General features: G+C 39.6%; 2 protein-coding genes across 3 annotated transcripts in view; both read left to right on the forward strand.

The window, feature by feature from the left end:
- LOC135701874 (insulin-like growth factor-binding protein complex acid labile subunit) overlaps positions 1-4,864 on the forward strand; it is an 11,871-nt gene extending 7,007 nt beyond the window's left edge. The window contains exons 2-5 of the mRNA XM_065222811.1: positions 1,723-1,917; positions 1,978-3,291; positions 3,447-3,706; positions 3,769-4,864. Coding sequence (XP_065078883.1) covers positions 1,729-1,917; positions 1,978-3,291; positions 3,447-3,706; positions 3,769-4,777 — 2,772 coding nt within the window. The 5' untranslated portion in view covers positions 1,723-1,728 and the 3' untranslated portion in view covers positions 4,778-4,864. The remainder of the gene's footprint in view (positions 1-1,722; positions 1,918-1,977; positions 3,292-3,446; positions 3,707-3,768) is intronic.
- Positions 1-23,380, forward strand: part of dve (SATB1_N and homeodomain domain-containing protein dve) — an 897,131-nt gene that overhangs the window by 724,653 nt on the left and 149,098 nt on the right. The window lies entirely within an intron of this gene.

Raw genomic sequence — 23,380 nt, forward strand, 5'->3', positions numbered from 1 at the left:
ATAATTAAAATAAATAAATAAAATAGTAAATCATTTAATAAATACATGAATAAAAAATATACAACAAAATTAATAAATAAATAAACAAATAAATAAATAAATAAATAAATAAATAAATATATAAATAAACAGATAAATAAAAAGCTACATAAATAAATAAATTAATAAATAAAAAAAAATATATAAATAAATAAATAAATGAATAAATAAATAAATAAATAAATAAATAAATAAATAAATAAATAAAAAGATCTATATACATATAAATAAATCAATAAATAAATAGATATATATATATATATATATAAATAAATAAATAGATGTATAAATAAAAAGAAATAAATAAAAAAATTAAAAAAATTAAATAGAGGAATAAACAGCGGCACCGGCGCTGTAGTGGTAAGCGTGATTGCCTCTCACGCCAGCCGGCCTAAGTTTAATCCCAGTTGGTGCCGCCGGGATGTTTTGAGGCATAAGGCCGTTGGTCCCCGGTTCATGAATTAATGAGTCAATAGGTAGGGTCCAGGTGTGGGAGCTGTCTATTGGTCCTCAGCACGGAAAACAAGTAGAAAAAAAAATTAAACAAATAAATATATAAATGAATACATTAATAAGTTAATTAATTTATAAATAAAATAAAATAATTAAATAAATAATTAAATAAATAAATACATAGGGAAAATGACGGCTTCGGCATGCCAGACTTTTTTCGGCAACCCAAATTGAAACACTATTTTCACTGGATTTTCTTACGAAAACACTTCGCTGAATGCATGCAAACGATTCTTTATGCTTTCAGCTTCAATTTGACTATATTTTTACCACTGAGAAAAAGCAATCTAGCAAGGTTTTCTTGAAATGAAACACACGCACTAAAAATTGTAGCTGATTTCAAGTTGCCGATAATAGAACAGCAGATTTACATGCAGTTCAAATGGAACGGTTGCCGAAGAAAAACTGGTTGCCGACAATACTCGCTCTCACTAGAGAAGATTGGAGCTTTGTAAAAGTGTTTCAAAACAGTTTTTGACAATTCTTTCGACTGAAATTGTTAGTGCAGCTGGCAAATTGTAAACAAACCAATACTGCATATGTGTGCGTTCCTTAGAGAAAAAGGCTATAGAAAGAAGGTCGCTGCTTAGGTTGCAGAGAATACGTAAATTCTCCTAAGTAAATAAATAAATACATAAACAAGTAGATAAATGAATCAATAAATAAATTAATATATAAATGAATTGATCAATAAATTAACAAATAAATAAATAAATAAATTAAAAATAAATCAATAAATTGAGAAACAAAAAATTTAAAAAAAATATTGATTATTAATAAAAGTATTATTAGAGCAAAAATAATTTGATTTATAATATGTTAGATCGTTATCCGTTTTTTCTGGTTAATAAATTTCACGAGCTTTTTCAGGTTTTTTCAAGTGTGTCAAAGACAACCATCCAGGTTCCACATGGAACCAAGAGGCAAATTCACTTATCGCTGAGTTCCTGCACTTTTGGCGATTATGAGTGAATTAAACTCAAATTTGTGTCGTTCTCATTCGCCGTGTAGGACCTCAGCTATGTTTTCCGTTGCTTCCCAGCATTAGTATCAAATGGACTTATGCGGTTTTATCAAATAAATTATTCATATCTTTATTGCAAGGGAAAACTTTGAGAACTTTTTATTAACTGAAGCACAGGCTACAGATTTATTCCATCAACATTTCAGCCCAAAATGCAAGAAGCCAACTCATTAAAAGTTGGATTCCTTCTGCTGGTATTGTTCTCACTGGCACCGAATTGCAAATCAGTTGAATTTTGCCCCAGTGAGTGTCACTGCCATCACGACCATGATTCCAATGACTTTTACGTGGATTGCTCCGGGCTGGGGCTGACAGAGCTGCCACATTTTCCCGATACGAATGTAAGATTTTCGTCTAACAAATTTTGGCCGGATAGTCGCTAACCCAAATTTGCTTTCCAGGTTCAAATCCTCGATCTCTCGGAGAACCTATTCACCTTCATCCCGCCGGATCTTTCGCAGTTCTCAAACCTACGATATCTGGACATGTCGTCGAATCTGATTTCATCGCTCCCGCCGCAGTCACTGGAAGGTCTGAAATCACTAAAACAGCTGAATTTATCCAAAAACAACATATCCAACTGGGCCAACCTTTACCCGAACGAATTTCTGACGAACACTCCATTTTTGGAAGAGTTAAGCCTAGCGGAGAACCAATTCACCAGCTTTTCCAGCAATGATATTTCATTAGTCCTGTTCAGCCCTTCGGTGAGGTATCTGGACTTGAGCAATTGTAAGATTACAAAAATTTCCGGAAAGGAAGTAATTCTAGGACTCAGTAGTTTGGAAACGCTGAAGCTGAATGGAAATCCCATACACGGGATCTCTGACATTAAATCAGACAGTTTGAAAACTCTTGATTTGAGTAACTGCAGATTGGGTACGCTACAACCGACAGCGCTGAGCGGATTGACATCTCTGGCTTACGTGAATTTGGCAAGAAACTATAAACTGTCACTTTCAATGCATGGAAACGTAACTTCAAGTAGTTTGAGACGCATCAATTTGTCACTGTGCAACATGGATTCAATTGATTTAGGTGGATTTCCCAACCTAAAAACGGTAATTTTGCGAGGAAACATGATTCGCCAACTGACCCGCGAAAGCTTCGCAGCCAATCCTCTGCTGGAGAACATTGATCTGTCGTCCAATTCGATAAACCTCGTCCAGAATGATGCGTTCCGGTTGTTGATGCACATGAAAACCCTGGATCTGTCATTCAACTCAATACCACGAATCGATGGGCGAACTTTCAAGGACAATGAAATGCTGACGCAGATCAACCTGAGCAGAAACTACATTGCACGGCTTCAAAGGATCGTAGCCAGCTCGCTGGCACATCTTAACATGAGTTGGTGTGAAATTCTTTCGATCGATGCCGACGCCCTTGGAGCGATGCCTTCGCTCATTGATCTGGATCTATCGCATAATTTGCTCTACGAAGACCCCTCGAATATTGCCTCGGAAACGCTACAGACGCTGGATCTCAGCATGTGTCGAATTACGTCCATTAGAAATACGACGTTTTCGCGACTTCCAGCTCTGATGAAAATCAACCTAGCTGGCAATAGGTTCACCACTCCGTTCCGAGTTGAATACTTTGAAAATAATCCCTACCTGAGCGAAATTTGGCTAGGTGATAATCCGTGGCGCTGTGATTGCCGGGAAAATGGATTTCTGGAATTCTATCTTTTCCTAACCGAACCTCCTAGGAGGGTAAGTAAAGATCAAAAAAGGAAAGAGAAAATAGTTAAGAAACATTCCGGAAAAACGCACTTGTACAAAATTACATCTAAATTGTTTCAGAATTATATCTAACATCCTTGCTTAGTCTTCGAAGAGTTGACCGAAAATGTTTCCTCTGCTTACAGGCTAACGACCACAAACATCTCCGCTGCACAAGCCCAGAGGACTTCTACGGGGCCACTTGGGAGGCAGCTTGTCGATCCGTTTGGTATCCGCAGGACATCATGGGAACGACTGAGAAAATCTGGACCTACTTTATGCTAGCCATCTTGGCATTCTTTGGCTTCTTCTGTTTGTATTCGTCCATCAAGCGTTTCATTGATTCCCGAAGGAAGATAGCTGCAGAAAATGAGCGTCAAGAGAACATCCAGGAAATGCGCGAAGTGTGAGTGGTCAGCTCTGAATACCATTGAATATCTTTGATTTTAAAATATAATTCTGTTGCAGTGCTCGTGAAAATCAGCTACGTTTGCGACAGGAAGCACAGCTGAACGCTCCGGATGTACGAGAATCCAGACCTCCATGCTACGAAGATGCGATCCAACTTCCAAAACTCGATGCAGCTTCCTTCGCATCACTCGACGAACTGCTACTCCGTGGCAAACGCAAGAAGAAACGAAGACATCGTCAATCCACTGGCGAAGAAGGCACCGATGCTGACGATGAAAACGATCGAGCTGAACTACGGCCGAACAATCGATCGAGAAGTGAAAATGTACTCTCCGTCAGAGCGGTAGTCTATCAAGAACCGACTGATGCAGTAGATAGAGAAAACTCTCCCATCTACGATCGTCCAACATCCAATCGAATCGTGTCAGCAAACGTCCCCGTTACACCATCCGGACAACCCAACGAACCTGAACTTCATTACCATTCGACAGATATCCTTCGAACGAACAGACCGTCCACATCGAGCCCAACGTCATCCCGTTCTATCACAGTATCCGTTCATCAACCGACCAGTTCAGCACCCAGCCGCAGTACTGATCCGATTCAGGATTTGAACAGCCGGAGCTACGAAAACAGTCCGTACGCCAAACGGAAAGTCAAACCACTTCAACATCTAAACCCAAACGGAAGCATTGAGGAGATAACCGATTTTGAAGGCTACGAATCCAGTCCCTACGCAAAACGTCGAATACAGCACATGGCCAGTTTTAAGGGAGACCGGGACAGACCCCCCTTGCCAGCAAGACCACCCCCGAGCAGCGTTCAGCAGCTGCTTCAGGATAGTGATGACGAAGACGAACCGGCCATCAAGGTTGTTGACGATTATTTCAAACCCGAGCAAGCGATAGTCGATTTGGATGGATATGCCGTCGTTACGGAGGAGGACGTTAGGAGAAACTTACTCGACCAAGGGCAGCGATCCGAGCGCACGAGAGCTGATGCGAACTCCAGTGATAGCAGCAGTATTGAAATCATTCCAAGTCATTCGAAAAAGGAGCCACAGTGATGGTAGCAGCGTTTTATAGTCAGGAATAATGTAGGAATAGAGTAATTTATGTGTATTTTAAAAGAAATAAATCCAAACGATTTTGAATGGTTTACTTAATTTTTTATATCTGAATTATTTTATCAGGCTTTACCGAGTTTTCTTGTTCCATATATATTACAATAAATCTTAAAACTAAACTCAAATTGTTTTTTGTTACTGCATACGTGAAGTTTATGATTTTCAGAGTTGGTTTGAAATACTATACTAATATCAACATAAAGCGTCAACCTATCCTCTTCAGAACTTTCTCTGGCTAATAAATTATCACACTAACGCTTCAGGTTGATATTGGTATAGCATTTTCAACCAACTCTAAAAATCGTAAACTTAACATATGGGGCTTCCCTTAGCTCAGTCGGTAAAGGCGCAGCCACAAAGCAAGACCATGCTGGAGGCGGCTGGGTTCGATTCCTGGTCCGGTCTATGAATTTTTCGGGTTGGAAAATTTCTCGACTTCCCTGGGCATAGAAGTATGATTGGACTTGCCACACAATCATATCAATGCAAAAATGGTACAGGCATCGAAAGCTCTCAATTAATAACTGTGGAAGTGCATCTAGAACACTAAGTTGAGAGCACGCAATAAGCTAATATGCGATATGCAATAAGCTTGAAATGCGAAGAAGAAGAAGAAGAAGACATATGAAGTAACACAAAACTCCCACAAGTTATGTTATGCTCAGAATAAAATATTTGGTACAGGTTCTGGGTCATTTTTTTACGAATACCCTTACCCTAAATATGTTTTTGTTTTCGCTTCCAAAATCGACATTTATGGGATTTTTTTTTTAATCTTCATTCATTGTTTTTTGGTTAACTTTTTGCGTCATGCCGTCAGCAGTGGTGAGCTAAAAACTGACAGCATACCGTGATCCATTGAAACGCAATGTTTTTAAGGTGAATCGCATAAGCGATGTCCCATAGTGTCCAAGAATTGTGCCAAAGAAAGGAACATTAACTTCATGCAAACGCTGATCCAGAAAGTGTTTACTCTAACGATTGAAAAATGAACAACGACTTTTTGCCTCTAATCATTTTATATTTAGTGTGTTTGTTTATGCCAGTTCAATCTGGAATAAAATGGTATAATTTATGACTACATTTTGAAATGACCATTAGCAGCACAGTTCATCCTACTGAACAAACTGTTGTTTCAAAGCTTACCACAATTTGTAAAAACAAGTTTTTTTTTGTATTTATGTATAACTAGAGTCGAACCAGCTTAGGCTTGAAAGTCTCTTTAATGAACAAACAAAAAAACTGGACATATCTAGTTTAACATTTCAAGAGGTCTTGTCTGCATTTGTCTATTTGTGCCAAACAGTAAATGTAATCTTCAGCTTTTTCTTATTTAGCTATTATGCTGCAACTAGAACTTTATGCTTGCCCTCTGAGGGGATTAAAGGCAAAGGGGTGCAATTGATTTTGATTCTTCATCGACTGTGTCTTTCCTTAATAACTCAACGGTAAACATATTCCTTGATGCGGTTGCTATCCTGCATGACAGATGATACCCCCTTTATCAAACTATGTAGCGGAAATAGTGTGAAATTGGTTGGTAAAGTCGTGATTATCAAAAGAGAAAGTCGATGAAGAGAAAGGATCAAAATCACTTATACCCCTTTGCCTCTGACCCCCTCAACTTAGTGTTCTTTGAGCACTTCCAATGAGATTTCTTATAGTGAATTTGTTTTTAACCTGGTTCAGTTCCAACCTGCGCACTGAAAAAAAAACGATTTCGGGTTGCGAGTCAGACGATATGATGGTGTGCGTAAAATCGCGCCGAGCTGTCAAAAAATTTGCGTTACATCGTATATTTTCCATATTCCCGCATAGGAAGAGTCATGCCACGGATATACCTGAATTACTAACTATGAGCATGAGCATTATTTGTATAATAATTATGAGCACTACACAACAACTATACACAAACTATTCTTATGTGACCATGGATGTGCTCATAAAGTCTGTTCCATTTAGAATTTTGCCGCACAAAATAGGTCATTTCTCCAAACGGAAATAAAGTACAAAAACAAAGAAAAATACAACAAAAAATACTTTGACTATATGTTTTTTAGTATTACTACTACGTGAAGTCAACGATTTACATAGTTGAAGATGCTTATTTCAAATAACAGACTGTAGTGGTAATTTTTATACGATAGATGGAGTAGATGAAAGCATAGAGTTGATAGTTCCGTTAGAGTACGGCAGTGTGAAGATTGCATATAGATATTAGAATAGCGAGCTAGAACAACTTTTAAGGAAGGTACAAATCGGTTTTTTCATCTCTCTTTACCAAACTCCCCCTTTGGAGAGGGATGGTGAGGGGTGTCCCCCCCCCCCGCCACCACTGGCAAAAAGAGATGAAAACCGACCCGCTCAAGTAACAATAGTTGCAATTTCCAAACCTACGACTGGATGCCTTCCTTCAAATAACAACTGAAGTGCGGTAAAAATCGGTAGAACTGTTTCAAACACACAGTTGGTACTTGAGCGGGTCGGTTTTCATCTCTTTTTGCCAGTGGTGGCGGGGGGGACACCATCCCTCTCCAAAGGGGGAGTTTGGTAAAGAGAGATGAAAAAAACGATTTGTACCTTCCTTAAAAGTTGTCCTAGCTCGCTATTCTAATATCTATATGCAATCTTCACACTGCCGTACTCTAACGGAACTATCAACTCTATGCTTTCATCTACTCCATCTATCGTATAAAAATTACCACTACAGTCTGTTATTTGAAATTAGCATCTTCAACTACAACAAAAAAAACCTCTCATCATGTCTTGCACAGTAGTACTGTCAACCTCATCTACCATCCTTTTCCACCACTTCTCCAAATCAGATGGTGTTTTGCCACATTTCTTCAATTTGCGCTTGATAATTGCCCAACATATTTCAATGGGATGAAAATCGGGACAATTTGGCGGATTGATACTTTTCTCAATAATATCGACTGCTTATACCATTCTATGACATCGCGGCTGTAAGGCTGTAATGGCAGCTTGCTAATTCAGGCCAAAATTTTACGGGACCTTCGTGTGATTGAATGAATGGCAAAATTATGTTCTGGAGATCCTCCTCCTTGTAAAGTTTTCCATTCATAGTGATGAAAACCTTTGATGAAGAACTGCAGATGCTTTGCCAAACTATCAACTTGCGAGTGAATTTATCTGCAAAGACAAATTTGAATTTATCCGGAGCATCCTCCTTACGTTTAGCAAAGTAAAAATTTTGGCCCGGGATTTGTCCAAAGTTCATTTTTACGTAAGTTTCATCGTACATCAAAATGTTCGATCTCTCGATGTGTTTTCCGTCGATCTTGTTTACCGTATTGAGTACCAAAGCTACCGACGTCAGGGAGGCAGCTCCCACTCTGAACCCTAACTAACCGACCTATCAACTAATGGACCGAGGACCAACGGCTTTACTTCCCTTCCGAAGGAAGGCGTTACCAGAGATTTTATGCCTCAGAAAATCGCGACGGCGCCGAAAGGGATTGAACCCAGGCCCATTGGGGTGAGAAAGGTAATCACGCTTACTACTACACCACCGGCGCCGCTATCCATCAACATGTGAGTGTGCAGAATTTTTGCACGCTTACAACGCCACCTAGTGGCGAAACGAAACCATGGTATTTATCCATACATTTTGATGATTTTTCCCAAACAACCTGCTTTAGAAATCGTTAAATGTTGCCCAATTTGCCTCAAATTTGGACAAGAGCTTGGAGAATCGGAAAAAAGCAAGGTAGAAAAAGTCAATCTTTCTTTTTTTACCAATTACTTTTAAGCAATTGCTTTGCGCACATAACTTTGGAAACATATCGCAACATTCATATTGAATATTAGGCCGTATGAATAAAACAATTTGAGCAAATGCTCCCATGATGTTCTTATGCAGCGTACTCTTAAGTATACACTTTTATTCATACGGTCCATTGTATCACCTCCCAAAACCTTACCTAAAAATTGTCGAAAAACGTAAAAACTTTTGGAATTACTTCTGAAAGCTCTGAACTACTCCGGAAAAGCTTGAAATCACTTCAGGATGTTTGAGATGAACAAGCTGTAGGTTAAATATCCCAAAAATAATCAAATTCAAAAACATCACAAAGTATTGAATTACTTCAGAAAATTTAGAAATAACTTCAAAAAGTACTAAATCACATCGAAAAAGTTTGGAATCACTATTTCTGAATTACTTAATAAAATTGTTGAATAACTAAAGTAGAAAAGTTTTGATTTATCTCGGATAACTTAAGAATATATTCGTCACATTGTGAATCACTTGGAAAAGTGTGGAATCACTTGCGAAAAATTAAGTTGCATTTTTCAAAGTACTGGAATGATAAAGTTTTGATTTCGTTCGGAAAACTTTGGAATTGCTTCAGCATGTACTAAATAACTCGGAAGCATTTGGATTTACTTGACGAAGTACATAACCACTTCGCATACTTTTTGAGTAACTTCAGAAACTACTGAATCACTACGGAAAGTAGTTTTTTTTTCATTATATTTTTTTTTGTTTTTGAAAATTGTTGATCCCAACCGCGGTACATTAAAAACAAAATTGGTTTGACAGGTCTGTTTCAATGTATTGGTGAATCTAACTGCGAAACTGTAAAATATTTCGGTTTTGGAGTTAAAACTCGTGTAGAACTAGTTTCCAACCCAAGCGTATAATAAAACGTTTTGACAGCAGTGAGGTTGACCAAGCTGGGAATAAACGAATTCGCTATTAATCTGCACCATTTTTGCATTCGTATATTGTGTGGCAAGCACAATAATACCCTATTCCCAAGGAAGTCGAGAAGTTTTCCAACCCGAAAATTCTTTGACTGGACCGGAATGAGAACACGGCCATCTCCACTATGGTCTTAATTTTAGCTGTGCTCCTTTATCGACAAATCTAAGTGAGGCTCTAAAAGATGTATTGTAATACATATCTACCACATATGATAACAATCACAGCAGTGAAAGTTTTTGCAACGATAATCGATCAATGAGACGTATTGAAATGTTATAAACAAAGATACTGTATTCGTCCAATTAGCTCAGATCTAAGGGCGATTCAAATATGACGCCCACTATTTAGGGAGAGGGGCGGTCATAGAATTCAGAACAGTACGTGTAATAGGTATTAGAAAAAGCGTGACGCAGGGGGTAGGGAGGTGATAAAATTGAAATATATGCGGACGTTATTAGGAGGAGGCTGATCAACGCCCTGGTGCCAGCGTGGGACTCTAAACCGTGATGTGCACCATGGTCCCCCGGCGAGACAATGGGGGTTGGTGCAGGCCCTACAAGCCAGTCGTAAAAAAAAAACAAAAGTACAGGAAGCAAGCAATGTAAATACGGACCGGAACAATCGGCATAGACCCAAGCAACGGAAATGGACTAACGATTCGAAACTCGGAACATGGAACTGCAAGTCTCTCAATTTCTTGGGAAGCACCCGCATTCTTTCCGATTTATTGAGGGTACGCAAGTTCGACATCGTAGCGTTGAAGGAGGTTTGCTGGAAGGGATCGTCGGTACATACGTATAGGGATGGTTATACCATCTACCAGAGCTGTGGCAATACACATGAGCTTGGTACAACTTTCATCGTGATGGGCGAAATGCAGAAGCGCGTGATTGGGTGGTGGCCAATCGATAGCAGAACGTGCAAGTTGAGGATCAAAGGCCGTTTCTTCAATTTCAGCATAATCAACGTGCACAGCCCTTGCTTAGCAAGCGACGATGACGATAAAGACGCTTTTTACGCACAGCTGGAACGGGAATACGACATCATCGGAGATCTTAACGCTCAGGTCGGCCAGGAGGAGGAATTCAGACCGGTTATAGGAAAGTTCTGCGCTCACCAGCTAACAAATGCCAACGGCTGTAGACTCATCGATTTCGCCGCCTCTAAGAACATGGCCATACGTAGTACCTACTTCCAGCATAGCCTCCCATATCGGTACACCTGGAGATCACCGCAGCAGACAGAATCGCAAATCGACCACGTTTTGATCGACGGAAGGCACTTCTCGGACATTATCGATTCGGAACACTACACAGCAAATAAATTATTTTGATATCACATCACAGTGGATGCACTTCAATCGTGTCAAAAATTTGGGGTAATAGGTATGACTTGCCAAAAAGGACAAAATTATCATTAAAACATTGCATGAACTGACATTACGCTGCTTTTACTGCATTTGTTTATTTTTGCGGCCATAAAAATTACATGAGATTTTCAACATGATTAAAGTGCATCCTCTTGGATGTAATTTTAATTTTTTTTTTGCTGTGTACCTTCTAATGGTCTAGGTGCGCCAAAAACTTTCCGTTGTCTACAACATTCGGTACCGACGTTCGCCACGGTACAATCTGGAGCGACTGAAGCTGCCCGAAGTCGCAACTGAGTACTTTTTTTTTTTTTTTTTTTTTTTTTATTATTATGGTCACTTTAACACTCTTGGGTCATTCGTGACTTGTCCGGAGGTGAAATTTGAACTCGTGACTTTGGCGTAAGAGGTATGGATGTTAACCACTACGCCGGAGTACGTGCAATGTCTCGACGCAGCGTTGCCGGATGAGGGAGGCGGCGATGCTGCAGCAAGGAACCCGCCATAATGTGGAGCGATATGAACGGAAGCGAAGACAGCAAACCCATCTTTTACGGGATAAGAAGCGCCGTCTTCAAGAGCTGGAGTGCGAAGAAATGGAGCAGCTGTATCGTTCTCAAGAAACACGCTAGTTCTACAAGAAACTCAACACATCCCGCCAAAGCTTTGTGCCGCGAACCGAAATGGGTCGAGATAAGGAAATGGGTATCTTAACGGACGAACGTGAGGTGATTGAAAGGTGGAAGCAGCACAACGATGAACATCTGAACGGGGCAGAGGCGGAGGACCAAGGCGGCAGGAGGAATGGCTTCGTCGGTACAGCGGATGAGGGGGACATGCCAGCTCCCACGATATGTGAAGTTAAGGATGCTATCCGACAGCTTAAGAACAACAAAGCAGCTGGGAAAGGTGGTATCGGAGCGGAACTTATCAAAAGGGGCCGAATAACTTAGCCACTTGTCTGCACCGACTGATAGTCAGGATCTGGGATACATAACAACTACCGGAGGAGTGGAAAGAGGGAGTAATATTCCCAGTATTTAAAAAGGCGACAAAGAAGAATGTGAGAACTACCGCGGCCTACAAAGTGCTTTCCCAGATCATCTTTCGCCGTTTATCGCCGCTAGCAAGCAGATTTGTGGGAAGTTATCAAGCCGGTTTTGAAGACGGGCGATCGACAACGGACTAAATCTTTACGTTGCGACAGATGCTCCAAAAGTGTCGTGAATATCAAGTCCCTACGCACCACCTATTCATCGATTTCAAGCCCGATTATGATACTATTGACCATGAAGAGCTATGGAAGATATGGACGAGAACGGTTTTCCCGGGAAGCTGACCAGACTGATCAGGGCTACGATGGATGGTGTACAGTGCTGCGTGAAGATATCGGGTGCGTTATCGGACTCGTTTGAAACTCGTAAAGGACTTCGACAAGGCGATGGTCTTTCCTGCCTCCTGTTCAACATTGCGCTAGGAGATGTTATGAAACGTGCGGGCTTTAACATGCGGGGCACGATCTTCAATAAGTCCAGCCAGTTCATCTGCTTCGCTGCCGACGTGGACATTGTCGGAAGAACGATTCAGGCTGTAGCGGAGCAGTACATCAGGCTGAAATGTGAAGCAGAGAAGGTTGGATTAAAGGTGAATACGTCGAAGACAAAGTATCTGTAAGCTGGAGGAACCGAGCGGGATAGGCAGAAGCGTAACAATCGACGGAGATGAGTTCGAGCTGGTGGATGAATTTGTGTACCGCGGATCATTGGTGACGTCGAATAACAACTGCAGCAGAGAAATTCGTCAGCGTATTATTGCCGGAAGTCGTGCTTACTACGGACTCCACAAGACCCTTAGGTCGCGTAAACTTTACCTCCGTACTAAATGTACCTTGTACAAGACGCTGATAAGACCGGTAGTTCTCTACGGGCACGAGACGTGGACGATGCTCGAGGAGGACCTGCAAGCACTGGGTGTTTTCGAACGACGAGTGCTTAGAACCATCTTTGGCGGGGTATGTGAGAACGGTGTATGGAGGCGAAGGATGAACCACGAGCTGGCGCAACTCTATGGTGAACCCTGTATGCAGATAATTGGGGAAGGCTGGACGGGTACGATGAGTGGGACACGTTTTAAGAATGCCGGACAACAATCCCTCAAAAATGGTGTTTGCTTCGAATCCGGCCGGTACAAGACGAAGAGGAGCACAGCGAGCAAGGTGGTTAGATCAAGTGGAGCAGGATCTTGGAAGTGTGGGACGGTCAAGAAATTGGAGACAAGCAGCCACGGACCGAGTGAATTGGAGTAACATTATGATGCAGATGCAATCCTGAGGGATATCGGGCCAGAATAAGTAAGTAAGTAAGCGGACGTGAATATTGAATCGCCCTTTAAAATTGGTAGCTGATTTTTTTGCACAACGTGTTGCTATGTGTGAATTTCTTGATTATGCAATATCTTGAAATATTGACCACATCCCAAATTAGTGTCTTCAATAAAGTTGTTCTCATGACCATGATCTTCCAGGTGCTAGACACATAAGTTCAACATTTTCTCACTATGTGGCATAAGTAATAATAAGGTCTTCCTTTAGCTTTATTTTAAGAATTATCTAGAAAGATTCTGATTTCAGTTCGAATATTTCCGAAACAGGAACAACATGGAGTGATTAGAAGTCGATATTGGTTCCGCTGACTCAAATTAGAAAAGCGTTATTTTTTTTAATATTAGAGTCAAATTTAACATATTTGAGTATACATTTATTCATATTATGGACCTACACGAAACGAAAATCAATTATTTTATTCATGTTTTTCACTTATACATTTTGCCAAAACATCAGCCTGACAAACCACATACACACCAAATTTCCTAAATCTTTTTCGGTACTATTTTTGCTGGATTTGTTCGGTAAAATCTAAGACAACAAATCAAGAAGACTGGCAACTCTTCCATTTTCTCATACGAACGCTATGAGACAGATACAATCACGTCATCTGCTGCTCATAGGTAAATGCTTCGAACGAATTTAGGAAATATTACATCCTTAGAAGAAAGGTTTGTATATTTGCTCATTTTTCTATGCGTTGCTTCCACCTTCACTCAAGCGCAGCACTATTGTGTCTGTCGCTTGGATTCTGGCAAAGTTGCCAGTCTTCTTGATTTGATGTCTTCGGTAAAATGTAATTTTTACCGAATGCTTTATAAAAAAATATTGTTTTACCAATTTTTTGCAATAACTGCTGAATTACTGCAATTTACATACATTTACCGAAAACTGTAAATAAAATTTGCGGATTGATACTGTTAAAGGCTGTGATTTCTCAATTCTGTAAAACTTGTGACAAGTATACTGTAAAAATAATCTTTTACAAAATCAAACGGCAATAAAGTACCGAATTCTGTAAAAATTACTGAATAGATTTTCGTACTGTCAAACTCAATATTGGCTGCCATTTCGATGTTGAGTGTCCTTCGGTTCTACGTTGTGAAACGTAAATTCTTTACTTTTTGCTAGATTCTGTGCCATTTATGCCGAAAATATAATTAGTTTTTTTTCATTTCTGGGCCAATTTCTTTCAGACGCCATGGACGTTAGGCAACTCAATGTCCTCCTCAACCGCAGAAACTGCATTTTAGAACGGTTTGCTATTTAGTTGATAGCCTCGTCCGGGTTCTTAACTGATTTTTTTTTATATTTTCTGTACGAACGCAAGATGAAAATGCCTCTTCTAAAATATATGGTTAAAAGAAATGAATCTTTTGGTTTGGTGAAAGAAAGAAGCAGTTAAACAATCAATAAAAATTACAATGTTTATTATTTATTCTAAAAAAAAATACAGTCGATTCGGTAAAAAATACACTGAACGCTATGGTAAACTTTACCGATCTTTCAGTAAAATTTACAGTCCAGGTCAGTAAATTGTGACAGGCCACAAGCGAAGAAAATTTATAGAACGGATTGTAAATTAAAAAAATTACCGAATGTTCAGCCACAGACAAACAGACGTAACTCTTTGAAAAAGTGTTTCTTGAAAACATAGTATCTTTAATCGTAGGACCTCAGTGACGACATCTCTCGGGTTTCTCGCGGAAAATAAGCTTGCTCGGTAGCTTGAAAACAATATTGTATAAAAGTTCTATAGAATGTATAGAAACGTCAAAGTGATCAGATGCCAGCGCTGCGGCGAGTAGTTTGCGGAACTAATAATATTCAAATCAACCGTTAAATGCGTGAACGAAAATACACAATGAGGTGTTACGTCTGTTTGTCTGTGGTTCAGCTGTTCCATATTCGGTAAAAAATTACAGTATACTGTAAAAAAATCTTAGTTTGTAGGTCCTATATGAAAGGTATGCACGGTAACCGAAAAATACCCAATAATGTCTACAAAGTAAGCATTTTCGAGGTAAACTGAGACTTCCCATTTAATGAGTAAAATTTTACCCATTCATGAGTAATAACAACTACAAAAATCAGTAGTAAGTATTCATTTATGAGCAACAAATACTCAGTAGTCCCAGTCTACTTCGAAAATGCTTACTTTGTAGTCAATATCGAGTCTTTTATAGTCATTATTGGGTATTTTGCGGTTACCGTGTGATGACCGCTTATACATTTCATTAGACACATGAGCTTCATTAACTTTTTGCAAGGCGTCTGCTGATTAGTTGACTTATACATGTTATGAATAATCAGCAATTGAAATTGGCCAAAAGGTATAAGGAGATTTTTATTCGTGTACGTTTTTGCAAATTTGGGTGAACGGTACTCAAAAATCAGGGAACTTAATTTGCCGTGATCACGCTCAGAGTTCTTCTATTCTCCACTAGAGCTACTTTGATTGGTCAATTTAATTTTACGCAGTTTGTGTGTTTATTTCATCGACCGTGCATATTATTTGTTGCACGCAAGTTTGCTTGCGTACAAGATCATGAATAGTTCCAACTTGCACGGTCGTTGAAACATATTCAGTAAATGAGTAAATGTGATTAAAAGCCTACGATACCGGTCCTAACAAGCGAATTATCCAGGCCAGTGGCAAGACCTACACTAACAGCAGCGTTTGACAGTAGGTAGTAAAGGGTGTCCACGATGAAATTGCCACACACAAAATTGATTCGCAAAATTCGAGTTTTCATCCGATTGCCATCAAATTTTCAGGGATTGAGAAATAACTATTAAACTTCATTTTACCATTTTACTCGTATTTTATTTACAGTCCATACGCAAATGCCCGCACCTTGGCCTTAACCCCGGCCATAAGATTCTGCACAACCAGTGAATCAACCGTTTTTTGCATGTAAACCCATACTTTCTTCAGTTCCTCGACTGTCTTCACTACCTTAGGTCGTTTAAGAAGGTGCTGCTTCATAATCGCCCAGTACTTCTCGATGGGGCGGAGCTCCGGAGTGTTGGGAGGGTTGAACATTTTCGGCACGAAATTGACCTTATTGTCCGCATACCACTTCAACACGTCCTTGGAGTAGTGGCATGAGGCCAAATCCGGCCAGAAGATTGTTGGGACGTTGTGGGCCTTCAGGAGAGGAAGCAGCCGCTTCTGGAGGCACTCTTTTATGTACACCTGTCCGTTCATCGTGTCCTGGGTCACGAAAGGTACACTCCGCTTCCCGCACGTGCAGATGGCTTGCCAAACCAGGAATTTCTTCGCAAATTTGGACATCTTCTGAGTGCGGACATGCTCCGGAACGCTGAACTTATCCTTGGCCGTGAAAAACAGGTTGCCGGGGATCTGTTTGAAGTCGGCCTTCACATATGTTTCGTCGTCCATGATGCAGCATTCAACTTTCGTCAGCATGTTGAGGTACAACTTCCTGGCACGGGTTTTGGCGGACTTGTTCTGCTTCTCGTCGCGATTAGGGGCCTTTTGTACCTTGAACGTTCGAAGCCCACCCTTAGTTTTGGCCTTCTGGACAAAACTTCGGCTTAGGTGCAGCTTCTTAGCCACATCCCCAACGGAGGCGTTCGGATTTCGGTTGAAGGCCCCAACTACGCGGTTGTGATTTTTGGTGTTGCACGGAATACTTTTTCCTTCACTTCTTTCTGGGCTTCCGATCGGTGGTCAACCGTTCCTCGAACCGCTTAATCACTCGCGACACCGTGGAATTCGCGATTCCCAACGTTTTAGCGATGGAACGATGCGAGAGATCCTTGTTCTCGTGATGAATGCGCAAGATTTTATCACGCACGAGCTGTTCTTTCGACTCCATTTCCGCGAGTTTTGATCACAGGACTTTAAAACTTGCAGGATGTAAATAATGCACTATGAACTAAATCCACCCAAATTTTCATTAAATTCTACCCAACGGTTAAAAAGTTAGAGCAATTTCATAGTGTGGCAATTTCATCGTGGACACCCTTTATGTCCCGGGCTCAAATCGTTTATTTTGCTGTTTTGGGCCCTCTGTCACGGTAAAACATGTTGCCTACGCGCCTGCCACTGGGCTGGAATTATCAAAGGGCAATTCAAACTAGAAAGAAGAAGAAGAAGGATTGGATACAACGGGAGTGGATCAGTTCGCCGAAGGACAGTGCTGTCATCATAAGCTAGTTTATTAATATAAGGGCGCAACTATTATGAAAAACACAAAATTTGTGTTACCCAAAAACAACTGGAAGATCGACAAAAGAATTGCCAAAGAATTTTTTGAAGCCAAAAATTTCACCGAACGTCATTTCATCGAAGAACGTTTCACCGCCAACAATTCTGCTTAAACAGTTTTTAAAATAAACGATTTTTTTTTAAACCAGACTTTGAAAGTTGTATGAGATTAATTGCTTCTTATTTTAAGGTAATATTATAATGAAGCCAATATGAAATTGCTACTCCTTAGTTGTTGCGCTACAACAACCAGAGAGTAGCAATTTCAGAATTGTAGGGGAAATGGATGTAATGTCGGCCTAAATGTCCCTAATTAGGGCCCATACATAAATTCAGCAATCGATTCAATAGCGACCAAAAATATCCATTAGTATCGTCCCAATGACGCGTTCATCTAGATAAAATTGATAAATAGTAGATTTTTAGCGATGGGCCCAATCTTAGATCCACAGGCCAACATTAGAGCCATTTCCCCCATGTTGTTTGGAAGCTGACATTTCTAGATAGAACTAAAATTAGGGCCTAACAGCTTTTGTAAACAATGATTTCAATCGATGGTTTCTAGAAATTTAAGGCTCGGCCACGCAAACCAACCTCCTCATCGGGTAGGGAAAGTATTTCCCTATCCGATAGTTATTTTGGTCTGCGTGGGCGTGCCTTTAGTTCCTAGAAATCATCGATAGAAGTCATTGTTTACAAAAGCTGTTACGCCCCAATTCCAGCTCTATCTAGATTTGTGCTTTTAAAGATTCCCGTTAAGGCTTCCTTACACACTTAGAAATAATTATCGACTTCGGTAATTTTTTTTACCGAACTTCCACTTGTTCTTTGAGCACTTCCACAGTTTTTTTTATCTAGTTCGTTTATTTGTAAGGCTCAATCGCGTTAGCTTTACGGAGCCAATAATTCATTGTTCTTTGTTTGTAACAAAATTCACTTAATTCTATGTCTAGTAGGAGTTGGGCCGAACATTCGCGGCTTTCTCGAGGCTAGAGGGGTACATTGTCGAAGGATAGGAAAGGTTCATTGCCACTCTCGATGTGTGCCACGCGATCGTCTATTTTCTCGGCAGCAACCATTGTGTGGTCCTCCTCATTGTTCTTCATCAGCAGTTCTTTCGGTCGATGCGTCGTCGACTTTGGAAAGCAACCGTTTCGTGATGAGTGTGTGAGTGTTGACCACGTTTTGCGTCCATTGCTGCAATGGAAGCGCTTTGCCCCACGATGGCGTAACTGCCATACAACGAAACCACGGGAAGCGGCTCCAGTTCTGATGGAGGAGGCTTTTTGGATAGCGGAAGATAAAGTGTTTATTGTGTTGTACCTTTTGATTATAGTTTTAAGATGTATTGTATAGTAACCAAGAATCCTCGGCTCTGTAAAGTTAATTCGGTTGAGCCTTATCAAATAAATTAATGAACAAAAAAAAATATTTATTTATAAATTTTTCCTACATCATGTTTACCACAAAACATTTTAAATTTACCTGTACATATTTACCCGGGGAGCAAGCCATTTCAAATTTTACATATTTTTCAATTTTTTTCATCAAGTTGTCTTCCAAAGGCGCAAATCATTTCAAATATAAAGGTTTTTATACCTGATCAAATGTTTAATTTTTAATTTTTTTATTCTGATTTAAGATGTTTGTCCATTTTAACCTGAACATGTTTAACAGGTGCACTAGCCATTTAAAAATTAACTTATTTGTCTACCAGAGGTGTAAGCCACTTGAAATTTAGCATTGTTTCCTGAACATGTCTACCAGACTACATATTTTTAATTCATTTATTTTTTTCAATTTTCCCTATTTAATTTTTTTTCTTCAGATTTTACCAAATTTAATAAATGTTTAATTTTTTTTCTGAACATGTAGGGGAAATGTTGGCTTTGGCAATACCTTAACCTATTATCGTTAGGGGGTAAACAATGTCCGTGAGAGCTCAATTTTGACATGTTGATACATTGTGTTTCAAAGCATCTATTGGCCAAATTTGCGTACTCTAGGGCTTTGTTTAACCCCCAAAAACGCTAGTTGGATTGCTCTATTATATCTATTTTTTAACTTTTTTTTTGGTTTGGAGCTAAGTAGTCGTCAACTACCCTCGACTATCCACAACCACAGCACTGACTAGTTGAGCAAAAGTTTGTTTCTTTGAAAAACTCGAACAGCTGCTACAATTTGGATCTTTGAAAAGAAAAAGAGACAAATGGTACAACAAGTTTTGTAGATCAAATAATGACAATCATTGGAATTGGTACACACTCGCGCGTAATAAGTATTCACAATTGATAAAGAAAACTCGTTGTGAATATTTTCAAAGAAAGGTTGATCAGCAAGCAAATTTTTAAATCTTTATTAAAACCTAGTAATTGTAAACCGCGGTCCATAACTTTTAGTGGCACATTAGAACAGTCAAAACAAGTAATTGCATCTAAATTTAAATGATTATTTTGTCTACAGTGTTTCATTGATTAATTGGTCAATTAATTGGTCGATGAACCTGACAAAATAAAACAGCCAGTTAATAGTAGTTGTAGATTTGAAGGTTTTCATTAGAAAAATCGGCTGGAGTAGATAATGTTAATGCTAGAGTTATTCAAGATAGCTTTCATGTCATTGGCCACATCTTGCTGGACCTTATTAATGAATCATTGCAAACTGGACACGTGCCACAAGTTTGGAAGGAATCCTTGGAAACATGTTGCACACATTAAAGGGTGATACGGTCAAAATTTGGTCAATATCAACTTGACGTATTTCTTTCAATTTTGCATTTAAAAAACCTGAACACCCCTCATTTTGAAGGTGTGTGTGTGTAGAATGTTGCTCCTATTTTGATTTTGGAATTCACTCTTCAGTTGTCAAAATGCCGTCCAAGCAAGAAGAGCAGCGTATCAAAATTTTGCTCGCGCATCGCGAAAATCCGAGCTACTCGCACGCAAAGTTGGCAAAATCGCTAATAGTTGCCAAATCAACCGTTACAAATGTAATTAAAGTGTTTGGGGAACGTTTGTCGACAGCCAGGAAGTCTGGATCGGGGGGAAATCGAAAACCGGGAGCCGCTGAGACGACAAAGAGAGTTGCCGGTAGTTTCAAGCGAAACCCTAACCTCTCTCTCCGAGATGCCGCAAATAAGCTGGGTGTATCGTCTGCAACCGTGCATCGAGCCAAAAAACGAGCCGGACTATCGACTTACAAGAAGGTAGTGACTCCAAATCGCGATGATAAACAAAATACGACGGCCAAAGCGCGATCCTGGAGGCTGTACACGACGATGCTGACGAAGTTTGACTGCGTGGTAATGGACGACGAAACCTACGTCAAAGCCGACTACAAGCAGCTTCCGGGACAGGAGTTTTATACGGCAAAAGGAAGGGGAAAGGTAGCAGATGTTTTCAAGCACATGAAACTGTCAAAGTTCGCAAAGAAATATCTGGTTTGGCAAGCCATCTGTACCTGTGGCTTGAAAAGCAGCATTTCCATAGCTTCCGGGACTGTCAACCAAGACATTTACGTGAAAGAGTGTTTGAATAAACGTCTGCTGCCTTTCCTGAAGAAACACGGTTGTTCCGTACTGTTTTGGCCGGATTTGGCATCTTGCCATTACGGTAAAAAGGCCATGGAGTGGTACGCCGCCAACAACGTGCAGGTGGTTCCCAAGGACAAGAACCCTCCCAACACGCCAGAGCTCCGCCCAATTGAGAAATACTGGGCTATTGTCAAGCGGAACCTAAAGAAGACCAAAAAAATAGCTAAGGGCGAGCAGCAGTTCAAGGCAAACTGGCTTTCTGCGGCGAAGAAGGTGGACAAGGTGGCTGTACAAAATCTGATGGCAGGGGTCAAGCGTAAGGCCCGGCAATTCGGATTTGGAAAAGCGGAAGCCTAACTGAATATTTTTCCTGAATTTTATACTAATTGAACTTGAAAAAGAAATTTAATTTGATTTTTTAAATAAACGATTTCACCGATTTACACGCGTTTTCCCTTGACCAAATTTTGACCGTATCACCCTTTAGACAAAATTTTAGAACTTTTTGTTAAAGGCCAGCTGCTGGAATGTTTAAATAGTAATGGTTTGTTGATACCAGAACAATCGGGATATCGGGAAGGTCATTCTTGTGAAACCGCGTTAAATTTGGTATCAGCAAAGTGGAAAAATAACTTGGAGTGTAAAGATACGATTGTTGCTGTTTTTTTGGATCTTAAACGCGATTTTGAAACAATTTCTAGGCCCTTATTGCTAAGCTCAATCAAGCGCTTTGGAATTACGAGTACTGCATACAAATGGTTTGAAAGCTATTTGTCTGACAGAACTCAACGGACTGTTTTTAATGATTCTGTTTTCAGTCCCGTGGGGAATAGCCTTGGAGTGCCCCAGGGAAGTGTATTACTTCTTCTTCTTGTTCGCATTTCAAGCTTATTGCTTAGCGCATATAAGCTTATTGCGTGCTCTCAACTTAGTGTTCTAAATGCACTTCCACAGTTATTAATTGAGAGCTTTCGATGCCAATACCAATGCATGAATTTGTATATTGTGTGGCAAGCACAAAGAGACACTTTGCCCAGGGAAGTCGAGAAAATTTCCAACCCGTAAGATTCCCTCGACCGGACCTCCGGCTTGGTAATACCGTCCCTTTACTGACTAGGCTATGAGGCCCCTAGGGAAGTGTATTAGGGCCCCTGTTATTTATTATGTATATTAATTACTTGCGACATGTTTTACGATTTTGCGACATTAATCTTTTTGCATATGATAGTGTGTTATTCATTGCAGCTAAGGATTTAGAATCCGTTTTACACTTGAATGAAGATTTACGTTCTCTAAGTAGATGGTTGAAGTATAAGCAGTTGAAATTGAAAACAAGTAAAACTAAATTTATGGAAATTTTGAGGAATCGATTAAATGAGAACGTCTCTGCTGTAATTGATGATGAGACTATTGATCGCGTTCGGGGGATTAAACAACTTGGCGTGATTATTGATAACAACCTTTAGTTTAACTCTCACATTGACAATGTCATCAAGAAAATTGCCAAGAATGGAATACTATGTCGACTGAAAAACGATTTAACTATTGCCAGTAAAATACAGCTTAACAAATCAATCATCGCTCCTCATCTTGACTTTTGCCCTTCCATTTTTTTTCTGGCAAATGAAACACAAATATCGAGATTATAGCGCTTGCAGGATAAAATAATGCGTTTCATTTTGAGATGTAAAGGATTCACTTCGTCAACTTTAATGCTAAATGCCTTACAGTGGTTGTCGGTGAAGCAAAGAATTGTATATTTGACTATAGTGTTCATTTTTAAAGTAGTTAACGGTTTGCTGCCTCGATATTTGTGTGATCGAATTGAAAGAGGAAGTGACTTTCATTGATATAATACTAGAAACGCGGTTGAAATAAGAACACAACATTTCTTGATTGTGCTTCACAAAATTCATTATATTTTAAAGGAATAAATGTTTTCAATTCGATGCCTAGACATATCAAACGTTCTGCAACACTTACAGAATTTATAAGACACTGCATTTTACACGTCAAATCTGTCGTTTGAACAGTTAACCAGTGATTTTTTTTTTTTATAAATTGACAAATTATGTATCTTGACGAAGTTATCTATAACGGATTATTTTGTATGGATAGCTGTCATAATGACTTTTTAATAATTATCGTAGCGCTGCAAACACTTATTTTTGTTCGCCACGATGGTTATGATGGATTTTTAATATTTGATTTAATAGTAGTAGATTAATTTAAAAAAGGGGTCTACAAAGGTTTGATCTAGAGGACTGAATTTAACATTTGATAAAACAAAATG

Source organism: Ochlerotatus camptorhynchus, unplaced genomic scaffold, assembly GCF_037179485.1.
Source record: "Ochlerotatus camptorhynchus isolate MF236.1 unplaced genomic scaffold, CSIRO-AGI_Acam_v1.1 ptg000178l, whole genome shotgun sequence".
In the NCBI taxonomy this organism is placed as follows: domain Eukaryota; kingdom Metazoa; phylum Arthropoda; class Insecta; order Diptera; family Culicidae; genus Ochlerotatus; species Ochlerotatus camptorhynchus.